This window comes from Hypanus sabinus, chromosome 13, assembly GCF_030144855.1.
Source record: "Hypanus sabinus isolate sHypSab1 chromosome 13, sHypSab1.hap1, whole genome shotgun sequence".
Classification (NCBI taxonomy): domain Eukaryota; kingdom Metazoa; phylum Chordata; class Chondrichthyes; order Myliobatiformes; family Dasyatidae; genus Hypanus; species Hypanus sabinus.
In genome coordinates this window covers 18,257,011-18,278,085 of record NC_082718.1, presented here as the reverse complement: position 1 = coordinate 18,278,085, position 21,075 = coordinate 18,257,011, and the positions used below count along the sequence as shown (strand labels likewise).

Here is a 21,075-nt window from a genome sequence, read left to right as displayed (position 1 = left end):
AGTTCTGAGGCTCAAGAGTTTATGAAATCTGCTTTTAGCTAACAAATTACCTCAGTGAAAGATTAGTCATTGGGGTGCATTCCAAGCTCAATGACAGCTGTTCCCTTGAATAGAGTCTGGAATTAAGGACCATACTCTCAGAGGGTGATGCAGGTTGAACAGTTTTCCATTAATCCTGTAGATTAGCTCAATTCCAGTGGAAGCTTTTTAAAGACAAGTTGTGGCAAATCAAGGAGAAAGATTGAAAAATCTGTTGGAGCAATAATGCAGCTTTGGCACCAATGTGTATTGAGTTTGGCTGTATAGAGGGCCCACTACGTTTGTATGTTATAATGAAATAAACATTAAATGGTGACAAATTTCTATAGACAACCACTTTTGAGAAGGATGAACTGAATGAAGCAGTTAAAGGATTTTAAAAAGGTCAAATTTCTCCCTTCATTTCATTTTGGGTTTGTTGTGCAGTGATATTCCTGTATACTCTGCCTCCACTGGAACAGATTAACAACGAGTCAGAGAAGAACTCTTTGCCAGGCAGTTGAAGAGGACCCTCGTAAGCACTTTCCCTGTAACAGCCAGCAGGAGACTCATCTTCAGTTATAATATTTAGATTTGTATACATTCTTTATAATGTCATAATCGTGGTGTTTCAAAGGTTCCTTGGAAAATCTCACCATTCCAATTTATGGATGTTCAAGATTCCTTAATGCCAAGACTTAGAACCTTAGCACAGATACTATTTGTGACCAAAGCCTTGGTTTTACCTGGGAAGAGTCTTTTCAGGTTCCCCTGATTAAATACTAGACAACAGCACTCCAAGCACTTGTCAGGAGCAAGGTCCCATTGCAATTAGCTTCCCAGAAGCCTTGCCAAATACGCCTTTCCAGAAGGTTATATTTTTTCTTACCCAGGCACTGCAGTCACCCAGGAGAATAAAATTTCCCTTCCCCGGGATGTATACCAGTGATCTTTTTCAAGGTTGGAATAGAAGTCCTCCTTGGTCTCATCAATAGCTTCTGGGGCACTGTTCACTCTAAGCAGCACAGCTGTGTGGCTGTGCATTAACTGAAATGCTCCCGTGCACATAGCCTTTGTCACCATAAAGCTGGGATTTTCTGTTATATAATGTTTTATTAAATTGCCGTGCAGTTTTCAGGCCATGCAAAAATTTACTGCTCTGAGCAATGGTTAATCTACACATCTGTAAAAAAGTTAGGAGGATCATTGCTCTGGGGTTGGACCATATGCACTCTGTTGAACATAAGTTATTGGTTCCATGTTAGAATGAAGTAGAAGGCCATGAAGCAAGGATTTATCCCTGGGGGGAGCGGAGAAATGGCTGATATGCAGGGTAACTCATTATTGATGGTGAAGCTCATTCTAAATGTTAGTCTTTGGGTTTAGAAGAGGACGTAGAAGATTTCTATAAACTTACATATTTAAAGGGCATGGCAATTTTGCAAGAAGATGTTGAAATGGAGGAGTTTTTGTAAAACAGATTTGTTGAGCTTGTGGGCAGCAGAACATTAGCAGAAGTCACGGTGTTTGCTGTCAGAAGGAGACCATTGCACTCATCATTGAGTGTGAATAGATAGCAGCGGAAGAAGTGATATTAATGAAAGGGGGAAGTGGAAATAAAAGAGGATAATGGATAAATGGGTTTCAAGAAGTGTAAACGGAAGTGTGAGCAGACAAATGTAAGGAAGCAATGTGTGAGCAGTAATTGAAAGGTAATGCCAAGCAAGAGAGTGTGAGAGCAGGGCTTGAAGGAATCTGTTAGCATCAGCTCCAGGAAATGGAAAATGAATTATCATGGGAAATGAAAAAAAAACACACTAGATAGTTTGTAAGGAGAGAATAAATACAATCTCAATCAACCGACCCCAAACAGCAGAATGAAGGTCAGGACCAGGGAGATTGGCTGGTGAATTATTCCTTGTGATAAGGAATAAAGTGGTTAATTGTGATTTAGTTTCTTATTCCCTTTTGCTAAAATTAATTGTCCTTTTATGAAATAAAATAATACCTACAATTAACCCTGATTACTTCATTCAGATACAGAAACTTAATATGTACTGTACTGCATGCTGTTGAATTATACATCACAGAACTGCATTGCACAATGGCTTTGTTAGATTTCTTTTTTCAGGTGTCCATGCACTTTATTTCTTTTGCATCGTAGATAAGTATTATTTGGTTATTTCTTATTTAATTTACATAGCCCACATGACTTGTGTTTGTGTGTCAGCTATTTTAAAGCAGTTAACATATTTCCTTGTTGGTGAGCATGATGATATGGGGAATGGTCCTGGGCCTCCAATGTTTGGAGTTACTGAAATGTAGGCAGAGTTTTATGTGATATAATTGAACGGTCTAAATGTTATTAAGTGGGTATGTGTGGATGTGTAAAGTCCTTTGACTTGTATGTCTTTTTAATTTTTATTTTGTTAACATTATTTTGATTTTGAACAGGTCCTTCGTGATTTTGAGTGTTTATAAATGTCAAAAACACCCTTAAGCATTTAATAACAAATCAAACTTCTTTTACCCTGTTGATGACCTTGGCTTCAGTTACCCAAAACCTAAGCTTAGGCATTCCCTTCCTAAACCTTCTTGTCCATACCTCTCTTTCTATCTTTAGGGTGCTCCTTAAAACATAATACTTCAGCAAAACTTTCATTCAATTGTTCAAGCATCTCCTCATGTAGCTCATTGTGATGTTTCTTATGAGAATGCCCTGTGAATGTCCTTCTGACAAAAACGGGTTGATTTAACAATGATAGTAAAAAAAAAGTTGTTACTATTGCATTGTTCTGGGGTGACTGTATGAAAGACAGTGGTAGTATTCTTTGAACATAGATTCAGTATTCCTACTCTCTAGTTTTGTATGTTTGTATATGAAGTATGTTTTTGACATTGCACTAATCTTTGTCTATTATTCTCTCTCATTTTCTCCCTGCAATCTCCTGATGCTTTAATAAACATTCTAAATAGTGGCAGTACCTCACAAAATTGGACGTATCATTGAAGGTAGTCCTGCAGATCGCTGTGGAAAACTCAAAGTGGGTGATCGCATCCTGGCAGTGAATGGACAATCCATCATTAGTATGCCTCATGCAGAAATTGTGAAATTAATCAAAGATGCAGGCCTTAGTGTCACACTACGCATTGTCCCTCAAGAAGGTACTGTCTTGCCAAAGCAATTTTATAAAGTAAATTTTGAGAAGTGAAGTGTGCCAATATGAGAAATATTTAACATGTGCAGCAATCTGAAAGCTTTCTATTGATTGTTTGCATCCATTGTAGACACAAGTAGTCCTGCTTCTGCGCCAGGTTCAGAAAAACAAAGTCCCATGGCACAGCAAAGTCCAACAGCACAGCAGAGCCCTTTAGCCCAACAAAGCCCTGGAGCACAACCACCTCCTCCTCCTCTTCAGTCACAGGGACATAACGGCAGGTATGGAAACTGTCACTCCTTAATGAGTGATTATATGTCAGAGAGATCTTCTTTTCATTCTCCTGGTGACAGCTAAGAATATTTCAAGACAACATGTTGTCGAATTGAAATATTAATGACAACAAGATGTTTTTTTTATTTACTGCACATGTACATTTTTAACGTTCTGCAGTGGTTTGTAAGAATAATAAGGAGTCTTAAACTTACATCATTTAACTCTTTCAGTACAGAATGAACTTTCATCTTTTTAATATTCAACTTCCTTGCTTACAAATGACCTTTTCTAAAAGAGATCAAATTTTTATAGGCATTTGGAGAACAAAATATTAAGAACTAAAATGTAAATACAGCAATATAGTAAGCTGTCTCATCTTGCCCTCTGGACACTGAATCAGCAATCAAAAGTGAATTATATTTAACAGACTGCTGTTGCATCACTCTAAATTAATGAATGTCTTGCTATTGGAAAGAAAGGATTAAGAGCAGGAGTAAGCCATCTGGTCCAAGTTTTCCCTGCCACATTGATCTTGTTGCCAGAATTGATGGATTTGTGGCTGAGTTTGCAGATGATACAAAGATAGGTGGAGGTGCAGGCAGCATTGAGGAAGTAGGAAGTCTGAAGAAGGACTTGAACGGATTAGGAAAATGGACAAAAGTGGCAGATGGAATACAGTGTGGGGAAGTGTAGGATCATGCACTTTGGTACAAGTGTTTTTTAGATGAGGGAACAACTGTAATTAGTACTTTGAGTGCAGTCTCACCAAGATCATATTCAATTTCAGTAATACATCTTGACTACTGTACTTGAATCCATTTGTAATAGAGGCCAACATACAATTTGCCTGCTTGCTTGCTGCACAAGCATGTCTGCTTTCAGTGGCTGTATACAAAAGTGGATGACCTCATTTTCCCCCCATATTATGTCCCATCTGTCATGTTCCTGCGTAGTCACTCGACGTGCCTATCTCCTCATGAAGCCTCTTAATATCTGCCGCCCACCCACCCCCATCCTGCATTGCAAGATCTCACATCTTACATTGTGTTATACCATCAGTAAAATTGGAAATAATGGTTCCTCAGCCAAAACGTTAATGCTATATTGAGTTGCTGGGGCCCCAAATACAGATACCTGAGAACTCCACCAGTCAGAGAAGCCACCCTGAGAAAGATCAGTTCATTCCTTTGTTTTACTATTTGCCAATTAACCAGTTCTCAATCCATGCTACAATATTACCCACATTCAGCATGTGTCAAACTTGACCAATTAGCTGGGTGGAACTTTCTAGAAAGTATTCTGAAAATGTAAGACATTACATTCACTTGATTCTATGCCCCCCCCCCCCCCCCCAGTGTATAGGCCCCAGCAATTTCCATGATCTGGATATTAGGCTAATAGGGCAGTAGTTTCCTGTTTTCTTTCTTATTCCTGAGTTATACCACCATGTATGCAAACCTCAAATTTGCAGTAATTGTTCCAGAATCCATAAAATTTGGAAGAAGACAACCAGAGCATCTCTCTGTGGAAGGGTGGGTTTGTAAGTTTGCAGATGACAAGAAGCTCGATGGTGTTGTGGACAGTGTAGAAGGTTGTGGTTGATAACAACAGGATATTGACAGGGTGCAGGGCTGGGCTGAGAAGCGGCAGATAGAGTTCAGTCCAGTAAAGTGTGAAGTGATACACTTTAGAAGCACGAACTTTAAGGCAGAGTATAGGGTTCTTGGCAGTGTGGAGGAACAAAAGGATCTTGGCTTCATGTCCAGTGATCTTTCAAAGTTTCAGTGCAAGTTGATAGGGTAGTTAAGAAGGTGTGTTGGCCTCTGTTACTCGGGAGTGAGTTCAAGAATCACGAGGTAATGTTGCAGCTCTGTAAATCTCTGGTTAGGCCACACTTGGAATATTATATTCAGTTTTGATAAGAAGTACAGTATATGGAAGCTTTGAAGAGGTTGCAGAGAAGATTAATTAGAATGCTGCCTGGATTAGTGAACGTGTCTAATGAGGAAAAGCTGAGCAAACTGAGGCTCTTCTCATTGGAGTCAAGAAGGATGAGAGTTGATTTGGTAGAGGTGTACAAGATAATAAAGAGGCATAGAAAGAGTGGACACCTAGACACGTTGTACCAAGGCACAAATGGTTAATATGAGGGGCATAACTTTAAGCTGTTTGGAAAAAAGGTTGGGGGGATGTCAGGGGTGACTTTTTTTTTACACAATGTGGTAGGTGCAAAGAATGTTCTGCTGGGGTGGTGGTAGAGGCAGATACATTAGGGACATTTAAGAGTCTTTATGATGGACACATGAATGAAAGTGAAATGGAGGGCTATGCGGAAAGGAAAGGTTAGATGATCTTGGAATAGGTTAAAGGGTCGACACAACATCTTGGCCAAAGGGCCTTTTTTATGTTCTACAAATCGCTGTTGGATGTTCCAAGATTTAGATGTTTCAAAATGGAAGTTCGGGGGGTAAAAGAGGTGGACTAGGAGTGGCATTGCTAATCAGGATAGTATTACTGTTGTTGAAAGAGAGGATGCTGTGAATGAATCATCTACTGAGTCATTGTGGGTGGAAGTCAGAAATAGGAAAGGATACTGGGAGTATCCTATAGATCTTCACCCCCCCCCCCCCCCCACCAAGCAACAGAGAAACTGAGGAGTACATCAGGAGGTAGTTTTTGAGAAGGTTAAAAAATAACAGGGTTGTTGTCATGAGTCAAGAGAAAAAAGGAAGTAAACTTAAGGTTTATGAAGCAAGGATCAGACAAAGCTCCTGAGTTATAAGTTAGCTGGAAGGAAGTTGAGGATGGACTTAAGAGCACTAGAAGGACTCATGAGAAACTGAGTGGAATTAAGAAAAACTTCAAAGCATTCTACATGTAGATGAAGAACAGAAGGGTAACTGGAGCGAAGGTAAGACCAGTCAGGGATAAAAGAGGAAAGATGTGCCTGGAGTCGGAGGTAGGGAAAGTACTAATGCTTCAGTATTCACCAGTGAAAGGCACCTTGATGGATGTGAGCAGAGCAAAGAACAGGCCAAAGTGCTGGAACATATCAACGTTAAGAAAAAAAGATGTGTTTGAATTTAGGATAGGTAAGTCCCTGGGACTGGACGGATATACCCCAGGTTACTACAGGAAGCAAGGGATGAGATTACTGCACCTTTGAAGATTATCTTTGTGTCCTCACTGGCCATTGGAGTAATATCAGAAGATTAGAGAGTAGCAAATGTTACTGTTTTGTTCAAGAAAGGTAATAAGGAAAGCTCTGGAAATTAGAGACCAGTGAGTCTTATATCAGTGGTAGGCAAACTTTTGGAGAGGGTACTTAGAGACAGGAATTAGAAGCATTTAGAGAAGCAGAACCTGATTAGAAATAGTCAGCATGGCTTTGTGAAGGGCAGGTTGCGCCTCACAAGCCTGATTGAAATATTTGAGTAATTGACAAAGCAGGTTCTGTTGGCTGCGTAAGTCTAGGGAAGACTATCTCTGGCCCCGCCAAATGTGTGAGATTGAGGTGTAAGCTCACTCAAAACCCCCTGTTTGTGTGGATGCTGAGTGATTTATTACCGTTACAAATCAGTACCACAAAATAACAGACAGTACACCATATACAATTAAACGATTTAGCTTTATAGTTCTTAATTTGACTGAAGAGTTAGTAAAGGAAAAGCAAAAATAAGAGAAGGGCCCATTTTAATGAAACAGTTAACATGCACAAGTTGGAGCTCACGGTTTCCCCTTTGCCAATCCTCCATCGATTTCCCCGGGCTTCGTCGACTCCCGGCCCCACTCCAAGTCCACTCCTATGACCTCTCCTCTCTTCATCTCTCACCGAACCAAAGACCCAGATCACCCCAGTGTCAGGCACATGGCACGAAAACACCCTCCCGTCATTAGACGGCTCACATTCCAAAGTGCCTGTTATCTTTAACCATCACCCAAACACTGCTTCTACAGAAAGACTATTACATTAGCAGTGAAACCTTGTGCAGGGTGTTACACAGGCATGTGGTGAATATGAATTTTAGTAAGGCAAGGTTTCCTACAGTAGGCCCACACAGAAGGTTAGGAGGCATGGGATCCAGGGCAACTTGGCAGCATGGATTCATAACTGGCTTGCACACAGAAGGCAGAGAGTAGTAGTAGATGGAGCATATTCTGCCTGGAGGTTAGTGAACAGTGCTGTTCCACAAGGATCTGTTCTGGAACCCCTGCTCTCTGTAATTTTTATAAATGATGAATAAAGAATTTTTTTCTTAATTTTACACTTTTAAATACTAGCCATTATCTGTCCACTGAAATATTTTCTAATATAGTAGTTTTCCAGTTAGCCGCAGCTAACCTGCCAAGTATTTGTTATCATCTGAATGTACATATATACAACCAAATAAAGCAAAGTTCCTTCAGACCACGGTGCACCCACAAAACATACGTTTCACTCAGTACATAAAGCAGAATATTACCATAAATAAATTAATAAAATATAATTTAAAGCGCATGTAGTTAGCAGCATTGGTAAACAGTACGGTAAACAGATTTCTGTCCTAGTGACGAGACCTCGGTTGTGGCGGGGTATTCATTAATTTCACAACCTGAGGGAAGGAACTATTACCCAATCTGGCATTCCTAGTCCTGATGCTTCTGTATTCCTTTCTAACAGCAGTGTGTTAAAGAGATTGTAAGATGGGTGTTAAGGATCCTCAACAATGCTTTGGGCCCTTCGTACACAACGCTTCTGGTAAATGTCATGAATAGGGGGATTTAAGAATTAAAGAGGAGGATTTGGATTTGAAACTTGTTTATAATTGGCTTACATAATTTTAAAACTCAAAAATCTTATTACCTTTAATGATTACTCTTTTCTAAAGGTTAATTTACAACAAAACCATTAACTTTTCCTCACTGTATAGTACTCATTCTAAAATGCCCTATCCTCTTTATGGTTCTTCACCAACATAATGTCATTAACTGATTATTTGGCCTACCTGGTCTCTGTAGATTACATTTCGCCTGACATGCCCAACATTACAACTACTTTTTATTGGCCTAAGGCAAGGGTCGGCAACCCGCGGCTCCGGAGCCGCATGCGACTCTTTGATCTCTGTGCTGCGGCTCCCCGTAGTTTGTTAGTTTTTGAAATGTAATTCAAAATTTGAAGATTATGGTGATCTTGTACAATCTAAAAGCGTTGTGGAGACCCCATTTCCTGGCACATCCGAACAGGCTCACAATTAGCCACCGTTCCGGCTAAGGGAGATAGCCTATGGGGGTTTGTGAGTACGTGTCTTTTGGAGCATCCGCGCCCACGGGGACGGGTTGAGGGAGGCTTTAAATCAAGGCTGTTTAGTTCAAATAAAGTTACCTTTGACTGCAGTGTCTTTATTATAGCGCTGCGTGTAGCGCTACACCGCTACAACGTGTTTTTTATCACTATTAATATACATCACCACTGCCAATGCCTGACACCCGCCAGTGTGCACTTTCTTTTAATTCTTCGATCCAAGGTAGGCTACCTATGGAGTAACCTTCAACCCAACGTCTTTTTTTCAGAGTTCAAAATGTTTTTGTTGCATGCAGAAATGTAATTTCGTTTTCTCTGCAGGAGTTCATCAATTTCATAAATGCAACACATTATAGTTTGTTTATACATAGCATAAAGGCAAAAAAAAACCATTGTATGCAGTGTTATTTCATTTTAAATGTCAAACGGGTTTTGTGGCTCCCAGTGTTTTCTTTTCTGTGGGAAATGGGTCCATATTGGCTCTTTCAGTGGTAAACGTTGCCGACCCTTGGCCTAAGGTAACACCCATCTATGTTTATTGACCTTTATTATTCTTAATTCACCCAAATGGAAACAGATAATGATCTGCTAAACCAAGATAATTTCCACCAGTATATTAATCACATTTCATTCCAAAACGTATATGTAGAGAAACACAAGGGTTAATCCGATTGGCAGAGGTTACAACAGGCATGAGATATATAACCACTTAAACCACATTAGTGGAGTTTGCAGTGTTACACAGGGAAAGTGGATAAGGCATCAGTCTAGTGATCTGAAGGTCACTGGTTCGTGTCCTTGAAGCAAGGCACTTAACCACACATTGCTCTGCGACGACACCAGTACTAAGCTGCTTGGGTCCTAGTGCCCTTCCCTTGGACAACATCGGTGGCGTGGAGAGGGGAAGGCTTGCAGCTTGGGCAACTGCCGGTCTCCCATACAACCCTGCCCAGGCCTGCGCCCTGGAAACCTTCCAAGGTGCAAATCCATGGTCTCATGAGACTAACGGATGCCTTTACTGTACTATACATGGAACACCCTGTACTTATTTAAAGATTGTCTTTTGATCTTTGAAATCCATTTGGAAATGTAAGCAAGCACTGTATAAAGACATTTGTGATATTATTACAAATGGCAGTCATGAAGACTTCCTCAATCTTAATCAATCCCTGAAAATCACAACACTTGAAATGACTAAAAAGTGAATGACCTTTGTAGTGGCTGGTGTTGTTTTTGATTAGGGCTGCTGCTGCCATCTAGTGGAAATGTATGTAGAATATTCAAGTGTCAGGAACAGAGTTTTTTTAAAAAATGAGCTCACAAAATGCTGGAGGAACTCAGCAAGTCAGATAGAATGATGAAGAGTCTCAGCCTAAAACATCAACTATTTATTCGCCTGTATAGATGCTGTCTGACTTGCTAAGTTCCTCCATCATTTTGAGTGTGATGCTCAAAATTTCCAGCATTTACAGAGTCTATTGTGTTGATGAGAGTAGGTATGAGCTGAGTAAAATTAAGGCTCATCATATGGTAGTATCATAAAGAAATTTGGTAAGAAAAGATTCTACATCAAACTTACAATTTTATATGTTATTCTTTTTACTGTATATTTCTAGGAGTTGCATCTAGTAACTTACCGTAGCACCAATTAACCGTCGTGGAATTCCAGTTGCAATTCTTGCTATAGGCCTGCATTACTCATTCTCTGAAGTTCACTAGGTTTTAATCTGTCTGGCTAAAATATATTAATCTAATTATTTGAACCTTTTTTTAAGAAACAAAATGTTTCTTGAGATGGTTTGTGTTAATTGTAATATTGAGTATGTTTATCTAGTTACAGGTCAGAAGTGAAAGCAAGACAAGATGTCAAACCAGACATTAGGCAACCACCATTTTCAGATTACAGGCAACCTCCAGCAGCAGATTATCGACAACCGCCATCTCTCGATTACAGGCAGCCACCTTTATTAGACTACAGGCAGCAGCCTCCTGACAACCGACAGTATGCAGTGTCTGAATACAGACAACCACAGGTGGGAGAGTTCAAATATTCCAATTTTCTGACCATAATAATTTTCCATAAGTGAATACATTAATAATATTTCAGGATACCTTTCGTGTATTGAAACCATAGTACAATATAATAGTTGATTGATGATCTGTGAGAACTATATCTCTGCCGTATCTTTTCAGGACTTTACAACATTAATATAATGCTATTTTAGATTACATGTTTTGATGATTTAGGCACATAATTCAATATTGAGAGAAACTGACAATGCAGACAGAAGATAAGAACAGGAGAGTGTCAACAGAATGTTATAGTTTTGTGAAATAACCTTGAATTGCAACTGAAAAACCCTGGTTTCCTTTGCTGTGTAAGTCTAGGGAAGACAACTTCTGGCCCCGCCAAACTAGTGAGATTGAGGTGCTCTCCCACCCCAAACCCCCAGTTTGTGTGGTTGCTGTGTCATTTGCTATCCTGTTAGAAATTGGTGCCACATAATAACAGACAATACGCTGCATATGATTAAATTAATGATATTTATGAATCTTTAACTTATCTAATAGATTAGTAAAAAAATAACAAAAAGAAAAGGGCCCATTCTAATTAAACAGTCAAACATGCACAAGTTGGAGCTCATCTTGAACTTCTGTGTCACTCACAAGCTGGGCTCCCGTAAGCGTGAACGCCCACACCGCCTTCCGAACACCGCTCACAATCCATCTCAAACAAACGGGTCTCCCACCAGATCATACGCTACAACCGGTTCTCCCCAGCACCTTCTCTCTCCATCTCCCACCAAACAAAAAAAGACCAAGCCCAACCTTATTGACCCTCACAAAGAAAACCTCCCGTTAATTGGATGGCACACATTCCACATCATTCTTTATCTTCAACAGTAACCCAAACAAGCTGCTCTTACAGAACTGCCAAAATGAAATACATACAGCATAACAGTAAAAATATGAACAAGGCATTACACAACATTGGCTAAAATGCTCATAGAATTTGAGAAAATTATTTTTGTGTGCAATATCAACTCAATTTATAGGGAAAATGCTGCACTTATAAATCATATTTGACTTTAACAAAGAAAGCTGACATGGTTCTATAGAAGATGAACTGTAACTTTAAGTAGTGAATATTGGTAGAATGAATATAAACTGAACAGCACTACTTTAATAGTAGTGTAATACCCAGAAAAATTTCACAACATATGCCAGTGAAATTCAAGAGACTACTAGACAGGTATATGGAGGAATTTAAGGTGGGAGGTTGTATGGGAGGCAGGGTTTAAGGGTCAGCACAACATTGTGGGCCGAAGGGCCTGTACTGTGCTGTACTATTCTATGTTCTAATGCCTTAAATATGCAGGACGTTGATAATTTTATTTACAAATCATGTGGAATCTTTGATTTTGCAATGGACAATTAGAGGAAAAGGACAAGAGAGTAAAAATGAACATTTACAAACCAATAGCAATAAAATGCAATAATTGCTATGTTCACTGCAAGCATTGAGCAGGTACGTATTTTGTTTATAAAATCAAATGCTAGACGGCAGGATTTTATTATCCCCAAAGTTCTGGCAACAGCATAAAATCATTGAAATATTATTGAGTGCCAATATTTGTTTCAATAGACTTGAAAACTTAATTAGGTCAAGTTTTAGATAGGTAGTTATTGCCTTGGCATTCATTTTGCATTACTGTCTGAAGTTAAAACGATAACCCTTGTGTTTTCTTAAAGGCTAACAAATATGGATAATATGTACTCAATTAAATATAAAACTTAAAAGGCAGCAAGTTTATTCATTATATTTTGTTTTATTTATTGAGAGACCACGCAGAATAGGTGCTTCCAGCCCTGGAGCTACGTCATCTGGCAACCCCCAATTTAACCATAGCCTAATCACGAGACAATTTACAATGACCAATTAAATGAATTTGGTCTGTGCAGTCATGGGGAAAACATACAAACTCTTAACAGACAGCAGTGGGAATTGAACTCAGGTCACTGGTACTGTAAGGCATTGTGCTAACCACGACATGACTGTGCCGTCCGTTTATAAGGTTTTGAAACAAAAATGGTGGAATAGCTTGCTGTATCTATTTTATAGTTATTATACAAATCTACAGATAAAAAATTGTCCCATCTTAACTGATTTCAGATTCTACCATTCCTTTTTACCTGCAACAATCCTTACTTAATTTCAATTCTGCAGTTTTTGTAATTTATAAACCTTTTATGTTTTCACTTAAGTATGTTTGAGCTGACACTAGGGAAACTAATGCCATAATTTCTGAAAACAACCATTAACTAATGAATTAATAGAATTAGGGAAATTGTACAAAAAGTCAGCTCATTTTGTAGGAAGCACTGCTCTGCTTACAAAATTATACTTGCCTTTAAATTAAAGATAATTTCCTGAGCTAATAGGACACCCTGTAACATTGGTGAAGTGATTGTGTGAGAATAGCTCAGAGGATCGGTATACTTACTTTCCCTCCAACTGGTAAACCTTTAGTAGAATAGGTTAACAGTTTAGAAAGTCAAGACAAAACATAGGCCGAACAAAATGGCTTGAAGATGTTGACAACATCTCTGGGGTCCTAATACGGGACATTGACCTGAGACTTCAACAGTTCCTTTCCTTTTGGATGCCGAAAAGGAAAAGATTTAAGGTATATCTAAGTTGGATCTGATCAAGTCGCCATGGTAACCAAGCTGAATTATCATAAAATTATTTACTCATTTTGTGGGCTGCTTCACATTGTCCACCTGGTGGCATGCTGCTTTGGAGAACCCTGTGGAGAGCGCCTCCTACAAATTTTCCCTCGGGATCACAAACAGTGAAGATGTCAATCATCGCTGGCAATCAGTTTGCACTGACCACAAAATCAGTCTCTGTGAATATTTAGTATTTACCCTATAATGTGGGATAAAATTTTCAACAGAAGTTGCTTGCTTCCCAAGAAAATTTCCACACCTTTATAATACTGAATCTCAAGAGCTGTTTTCATTTCTATATAAACTACCACAAGTTATAATCAAATGCTCTACAATGTAGTAGAAAAGTCGATACTTTGATTTAATGTTATATTATTAAATCAAAACTATATTAGGGAAATATTAATTTTAATGATGGTCGTTTAATCAGAATGTGCATTGTCATTATGTAACATAATGAGGGCAGACTGCTGGATATTTCTCTGCTTGGAAAAGAAACACAATTATTAATAATGCCATGCAGTTCTTAAATCCCACATCAAGTAGTACTTCATATTAATGTACATAGGAATGGCTAGATATTGACCATATGAATTGAAGTTAAAAGTTCACCAGCATTTTAAAAATACTGATTTAAGAAGATTTTCACAATGGAATTCTGCCATTACTAATAATTTGTTCTACAGTTCATCTAGGCAATATTCCTGAGTTGCTGGTGTTTCAAAATATCAGGAATTTTCAGTGTTTCTATCCAATCTGATTGGATTTACTATGTTAGGATACTAAAATCTCTAAACATTTGATGTAGTTGGTATATCTTTTGTTCTCCTTTACATTTTCACGTAGGATTTTGATTACTTTACGGTTGATCTGGAGAAAGGTGCCAAGGGATTTGGATTTAGTATTCGTGGCGGCCGAGAGTATAAAATGGATCTCTATGTATTACGGTTGGCAGAGGATGGACCGGCTATCAGAAATGGAAGAATGAAGGTAAGACAACAATTTACTTCTGGTTAAATGTATCACAGTCAGACACAGTAATTAAGATATTTAAAACCAGAGTGATTATACAGAGGGCATACGTTTAGAACACAGAACAGTACATTTTCTATCATCCATGTGCCTAACTAAGAGTCTGCTAAATGGTGTTATTTTATCACCTCTGCCACCACCCCCAGCAGTGCACTCCAGGCACCCACCATTCTCTGTTTTACCCCTAAACCTCAGAAAAACGTCTTCTGGTATTGGTCATTGTTGTCCTGGGGAAAAGGCACAGGCTGTTCACTCTGTCTACGTCTCTTATCTTATACACCTCTATCAAGTCTCCTGACATCCTCATTCGCTCCAAAGAGAAAAGTCATAGCTAGCTTAACCTTTCCTCATAAGACAGGTTCTCTGATCCAGGTAGCAACCTGGTGGATCTCCTGTGCACCCTGTCTAAAGCTTCCACATCCTTCCTATAATGAAGTGACCAGAACTGAACACAGTACTTCAGGTGTGGTCTAACCAGAGTCTTAAAGAGCTGTAACATTATCCCGTGGCTCTTGAACTTAATCCCCCCCCCCCAATTTATAAAAACCCATTCACTATAGGCCTTCTTAACCACCCTATTAACTTGTACTAGAACTCTGAAACTTGAAGGGACCTGAAGAGCCCTCAATTCCTCCATACTGCTCAGGATCCTGCCATAACTTTGTACTCTGCCATCAATCAGCATCAATTCAGGTTTAAAGGGGATCTGAAGAAGAACTTTGTCGCCCAGTGGGCAGTTGTAATTGGGATTGTGCAGTTGTAATCTGAAATGTGCTGGCTGTGAGGGTGGTGAATGCAGATATTTTAAGATGTGCCTAGACAAGTCCTTGAATTGCCAATGCATAGAAGGCTATGAACCAAGTGCAGATAAATAGGATTAATATGATTGGGCACCTTCTGGTCAGTGTGAGCTCAGTGGATCAAAGAACCTGCTTCTTTGCCCCATGGCTGTATAACTCCTTATTATTGGCTGCACTATGTTAAGTTTGCAGAAAATAGAAAATCAACCACAAAATTGCCATTGCAAGAAGACGTTTTTGGATATCAATACCAGTAAGACTGTTATATGGCTGAAGGGTGTAAATACAAAGCACAGAATTTCTCACAATTCTCACAATTTCAATGCAAGAGCTAATAATTTGAGCAATTTGAGCAATTGGTGCAGCAGTATGTGTGCTGTCAAATCTGACAGTATATGAAAGTCCTTAAGAGGTAATGCAATATCTTCACTTCCTTCTGCATGCTGAGGAAAGTATTACAACCATTTCTGTTACTATGATTAAGATCCTGTATCCATCCTGGAAGTTTTAATGATTTCAATGGTTTTATATTACTCCTGTTGCATTTATCAATTTACCCATCAGGGTTAGTTTATGAAAATTTCAGATAAAGTTTCAGCCATCCATCCAATTGGGATTTTTATTGGAATTGTATAACTAATACTTTGGTGCATGTAGTTGTGTAGAACTAGATAGGAACCACAATAGTAATACATGGTCTGTTTTATAATTAATGTCATGGTTATGCAAATTTGTAACAGGAAATATTACAAAATGCCACTTTAAGCAGAATTCATGTGATCAAAATGCATCTTAGTCCAAAATTAAAATGATAGCCCAAATATTAAGAGTTATTATGGCATAATGCAACAATTTGGGCTTCCAACCATTTGATCAGCACAAGAGTGAAACTAGACAGGACGTATCTTGTTGAAACTTACGAACATTGCTAAAAATGACAAACTTGCAGTTGCTATTTTGAGACTCATTGATTCTGATAAGGTGCCAGCCACTCTGCTAAACAAATAACTTGACAGGATCCAATATTCAAGCCGGCTTTTATTCAAAACTTGACATGTGCAAAATTTGAAACCTGATAAAAGCTGATATGAATATAAATAGTTCTTCCTTATGCCATTATGCCCCAGTGCCAATTCATAAGGCTAGGTTTCAGACAATTTGATATCGAGGTAAATGCACTACAGCCAAAAGTCAGAATTCTATCCACCATTGTAAGCACTTGAAGCCATCACTTCATAACTTAAATTGTGTCCTTTGAAAACTAAAAGTTTCCCTCTGGGGCCTGATGATCATACTTCAATCAGGATCACCAGAGGGGAAGTTGAAACGATACTATTTTCAACGCCAATTCTCTAATATGATTTTCTTGTTAATTCACAGAGATAAGCATTGCAGATTACATACTCTGAATAATTTGTACAGTAGTGAGCTAAAATACCTCAATATTTAGACAAAACTAATTGAAAAGGATTATTGTTATGTCATTCCACGTGAAAAAGTCAAATTTCTGTCTTTTAGTTATTGTATAGCTATATTCTCAGAACAATGGTTATAATAAATAGTATCCCTAATTTAATCTAAAATTGGATCTAATTTTATGGTTTGTTCTTTGCATTAGTAATATTTTAAATTCAAAGTTGAACAAGAATAGTTATGTTGTAATTTCCTCGAAGGTTTCTGTAGAAGACTTTGAAGTATATAGTGAATAATTGGGCAAACATGGATTGTTTTTGCTACAGGTTTTTTTTGTGTACACTCACAGTGGTGTGGCTGGAATGCACTGCTGAGGGAGGAGGTACAAGCACATATAAAAGCAGTGTTTGAGTTATTTAGACTCAGAATCATTGAACACCATAGAAGCTAAATAGTGTCTTTGGCCCATCTAGCCCATGCCAAACTGTTACCCTGCCTAATCCCATCAACCTGCACTTGGACTGTAGCCCTCCATACCCCTCCCATTCATGTACTTATCCAGACTCCTCCTAAATGTTGCAATCAAACCCTCATAAAACACGTCCATTGGCACCTGATTCCACACTCACATTAGCCTCTGAGTAAAGTTCCCCTTAAATATTTCACCTTTCACTCTTAAATTAAATGACCTCTAGTTCTAGTCTCATTCAACCTCGGCAGAAATAGTCTGCATTTACCTTGCCTTTTCCCCTAAATTATGTATAACTCCATCAAATCTCCCCCTCATTCTTCTACCCTCCAGAAAATAAAGTTGTAATCTTTTCACCCTTTCCATATAACTGATGTCTTCAAGTCCTGCCAACCTCCTCATTCATTTCCTCTGTACTCTTCCAATCTTACCCATACTTTTCCTCTGCTGTATTTTGCTTTGTACTAATTACTTTTGTCTGAATATTAAGCGGCATGTCATCTCACTGCCACAGAAAATGAAACCAGATTCATTGTGTGTAACCTGAAGTGCAAAAAGATGAATTTCTTTTTATTTCAGTAAAGTAGCAAAGGATGATAAAATTGTATTAGAGAATGATTGCTTAAAACTATCATTCAAACCTGGTGACAGCACTCACCTTTACCTTACCTCCACTCTCAGCTTCTCCTCTGCCTTTAAATTGTCAGGCACAGATTGAAGCTTTAAGAAAAGCAGAGCCATTGGTGTCCATCACAAATTGCATACCCTGGTCACCAACATCTGTCTGAACCAGAATTTTCACATTCTCAATGTCTCAATGTCGCATCTGACCCCAAAATGAACCAAGGCCAAGTTCCTATTTCTGCCTTCAACATCGACAATTCCACGACCAAACAAGTTCAGTATTGAACATTGTTAAAGCTGTAATGATCCCTGATTTTCAGTTATGTTTATTTTTTATCTGAAATAGCCTATTAAAAACTAGCATTCCACAATCTGCTTTCTAAGTATGTACCTTTAGGTATTGGGAAAGTCATGAAATTGTATTGAATTAAAGTGAGATACATGAGAAGGGCAAATGAAAAATAGTTTTCAGGTTACTTTTACTAACTCAACCATAACGATCTTATTTCTACATATTCAGTTTTCATGAAGAGATTTTTTAATGTAGAAACATACAATGTAGGTGGATTAGTCAGTATGAGGGATATATTTAGACATCAACTTTTTCTTTTACTCGATACAATATTTTAAATTGTATTCTTTATTTGAGCACATATGGTGGATTCTGGTTAATTGGAACATGCCAGGATCAGTCCATTTTGGCCCGATTAAGCAACTGCCCAACAAACTGTAACAAGGTGTGGAATAATCAACTCCCCCGTTGGTATGTGACTGAGTGGGTTCTCTCCCCAGGTCATAGTGCCCGGTCTGTTTTTCTGTCTCATAGAATAATAGAAATCTACAGCACATTACAGGCCAATAAAAATGGTTGTTGAGTTTAACAAGTTTACTCATCGGTTATCATGGACCAAATGTTCACCACAATACCTTAATTCTTCGTAGTTCCAAACTTGTTGAAGTAGTGGAGTAGCTTCATTTTCATTCCTGGGATTTTCTTGTGTCTCAAGCCTTAATGCTTGAAACAGCAGTGAGCAAAACAGTTTTGAATTGTCTTACTGCTTATTTATCACTAACCATCAGTGATAAAAAAAATCTTTGTTTTTGAACGCAAACACACTGAACTGATGTGTTTTAAAAACTGTTTAAGCATGATATAATGTCTAAAGGCCATATAAGTCTGCATGATTGACGCTAGTATGCAACTGTTTGGCAGCAGTACCCTGGCCCAAATAAATGAAAGGAATAGCAGATATTAGTTTTTGTTCTTTAAAGAATTCTCCAAATAAGCAGCTGCCCTGATTAACTGATGGCCCAGTTAAATGGAACCCAGCACTTGAAACTGCACTGTTGTAATAGTTTGTCTCGTTAGAGATTTAAATAGGTCCCTCTGTGCCATGAAAATCTCTGAAGTAGTATCTCCCCTCAATTTTCCTCAACGTAAAGATGAGCCGTGGCATGTTGAATAACTTGTTTAAACAAACAAATTTTTCATTCATACAGTCAGGCTTTGAACTCAGCTGGATCCATTCTACAGTCTAGCATATTTCAAATACTTTACTGGAAAATATTACTCTTTATTGATGAATAAGAGAGCCAAGCTGGCGGCGCGACGCAGCTTGCAGCGGCCACTCCGGAGCTGATACATTATTTGTTAAGTGGGGTGCCGTGCGCAATCCTAATCTGATGAAAAACAGACGTGGAAGCACGAAGGAACATCTGGAAATCTCCAGGAAGGCCCTCTTTGTTGCTGCTGCTGCTGTGAGGTCTGGGTCTCTGCTGAGAAGAGCAGGCCTCCAGTCCTTGGGGTCGCGTTGCCGGTGGCCATTGGTGAGGGTGTCTTAATACACTCGGCAGAGGATGGTGCTCGGAGAAGCTGTGCCAGAGGGGATGGTCGGAGGCTTGGAGATTCGACGGACTCATAGTCCACTGCGGTTGGAGCATTTTCACTGTGTGCTGTGTCTGCGAGGCTGGGTTCGACGGAGCTTTCATTGTGTGTTGCGTCTGCGAGGCTGAGTCGGGTGGCACCGTGGAAGTCCATAGCGGGGGTATTCCCTTCTGCCGCCGGTGTGGGATGGCGAGTCTGTCGGGACCCTGGGGACTTGTGGAAACTGTGTGGTGGTTTCTTTTGAACTTGCAGTCTTTTAACATCTTTGGACTATTTTTACTGTGCCCATGGTCTGTTTTTTATCAATTATACTATTGTTCGCACTGTTGTAACTATATGTTATAACTATGTGGTTTTGTGCAGGTCTTGTAGCTTTAGTTTTTGGCCTTGTTTTGTCTGGTGGGATTGGAGCTCCTTTCCGGGGAATGCGCTAAGATGGTAGCGCGATATTAATACGCAGCAGCCTCTCCGGACTCTGGATTGGGGATTGCCAAACGTTATGTGGATTTTCTGGTGTAGTCTGTTTTGTCATGTGTTTTTGTGATATCATTCTGGAGGAACGTTGTCTCATTTTTTAACTGCATTGCATTTGTGGCTTCTAAATGACAATAATCTAAATCTGAAGTGAACCCTGTTTTGCTTGCTAGCTGCAGCTCAATGGCCAGAAAGAAACAATAATAGTAGTTACTCTATTATAATAGTCCTGTATGTTATCACAAGATAATTGCAGGTACAAATGATCTCTTTGACCATTTTGATCAATTACATACGTTCATGGGCTGTGTTGCTGGCCAGAGCTGTATTTATTGGCTGTGAACTCAATGGCATGTGACCTGTTAGAGGGTAGTTAAGATTTAATCACACTGCTCTGAATTGAGAGTGCTACATACCCCGTAACTGGGTTGTCAAACCAACAGAAATTGAACACTCGTTGGAGTCTGTAATTACTAGAAACTAATAACGTTTATTAGTAAATTAAGTAATACAGTACACTAAATGCAAGGATATAAATGTAACAGGTTAGTAATGATAATATACACATATACACAGAAATATGGGAATAGGAATCAGCCAAGCTCTATCGAGGTCTAGGGGTAAATGATCAGTCTTCAAGTGAAGCAGAGTTCAGTTCAGTTTAGTGTAGTTCGAGGTAGTTGTTGTGGTACTGTTGGAGAGAGAGTGAGAGATACAGCTGAAGTTTCAGGCAAACCTTCCGTTGTCTTCTTGTCCTGTTGTGGTCACCGACTGTGACCCCTCCGTTCCAGATGCGACCGTTGTCCTTCTGTGGTCACCGACTGTGACCCCTCCATTCCAGATGCGACCGTTGTTCCGTTGTGGTCACCGACTGTGACCCCTCCGTTCCAGAAGCGACCATCCTTCCATGG

General features: G+C 39.1%; 1 protein-coding gene across 14 annotated transcripts in view; it reads left to right on the top strand.

Moving 5' to 3' along the window:
- The window catches only part of magi2a (membrane associated guanylate kinase, WW and PDZ domain containing 2a), a 552,919-nt gene that overhangs the window by 498,279 nt on the left and 33,565 nt on the right, over positions 1-21,075 (top strand). For all 14 annotated transcript variants that reach the window (XM_059987234.1, XM_059987231.1, XM_059987235.1 and 11 more), the window contains 4 exons: positions 2,995-3,183; positions 3,307-3,457; positions 10,568-10,766; positions 14,314-14,457. In XM_059987234.1, the coding sequence (XP_059843217.1) occupies positions 2,995-3,183; positions 3,307-3,457; positions 10,568-10,766; positions 14,314-14,457 (683 nt within the window). The remainder of the gene's footprint in view (positions 1-2,994; positions 3,184-3,306; positions 3,458-10,567; positions 10,767-14,313; positions 14,458-21,075) is intronic.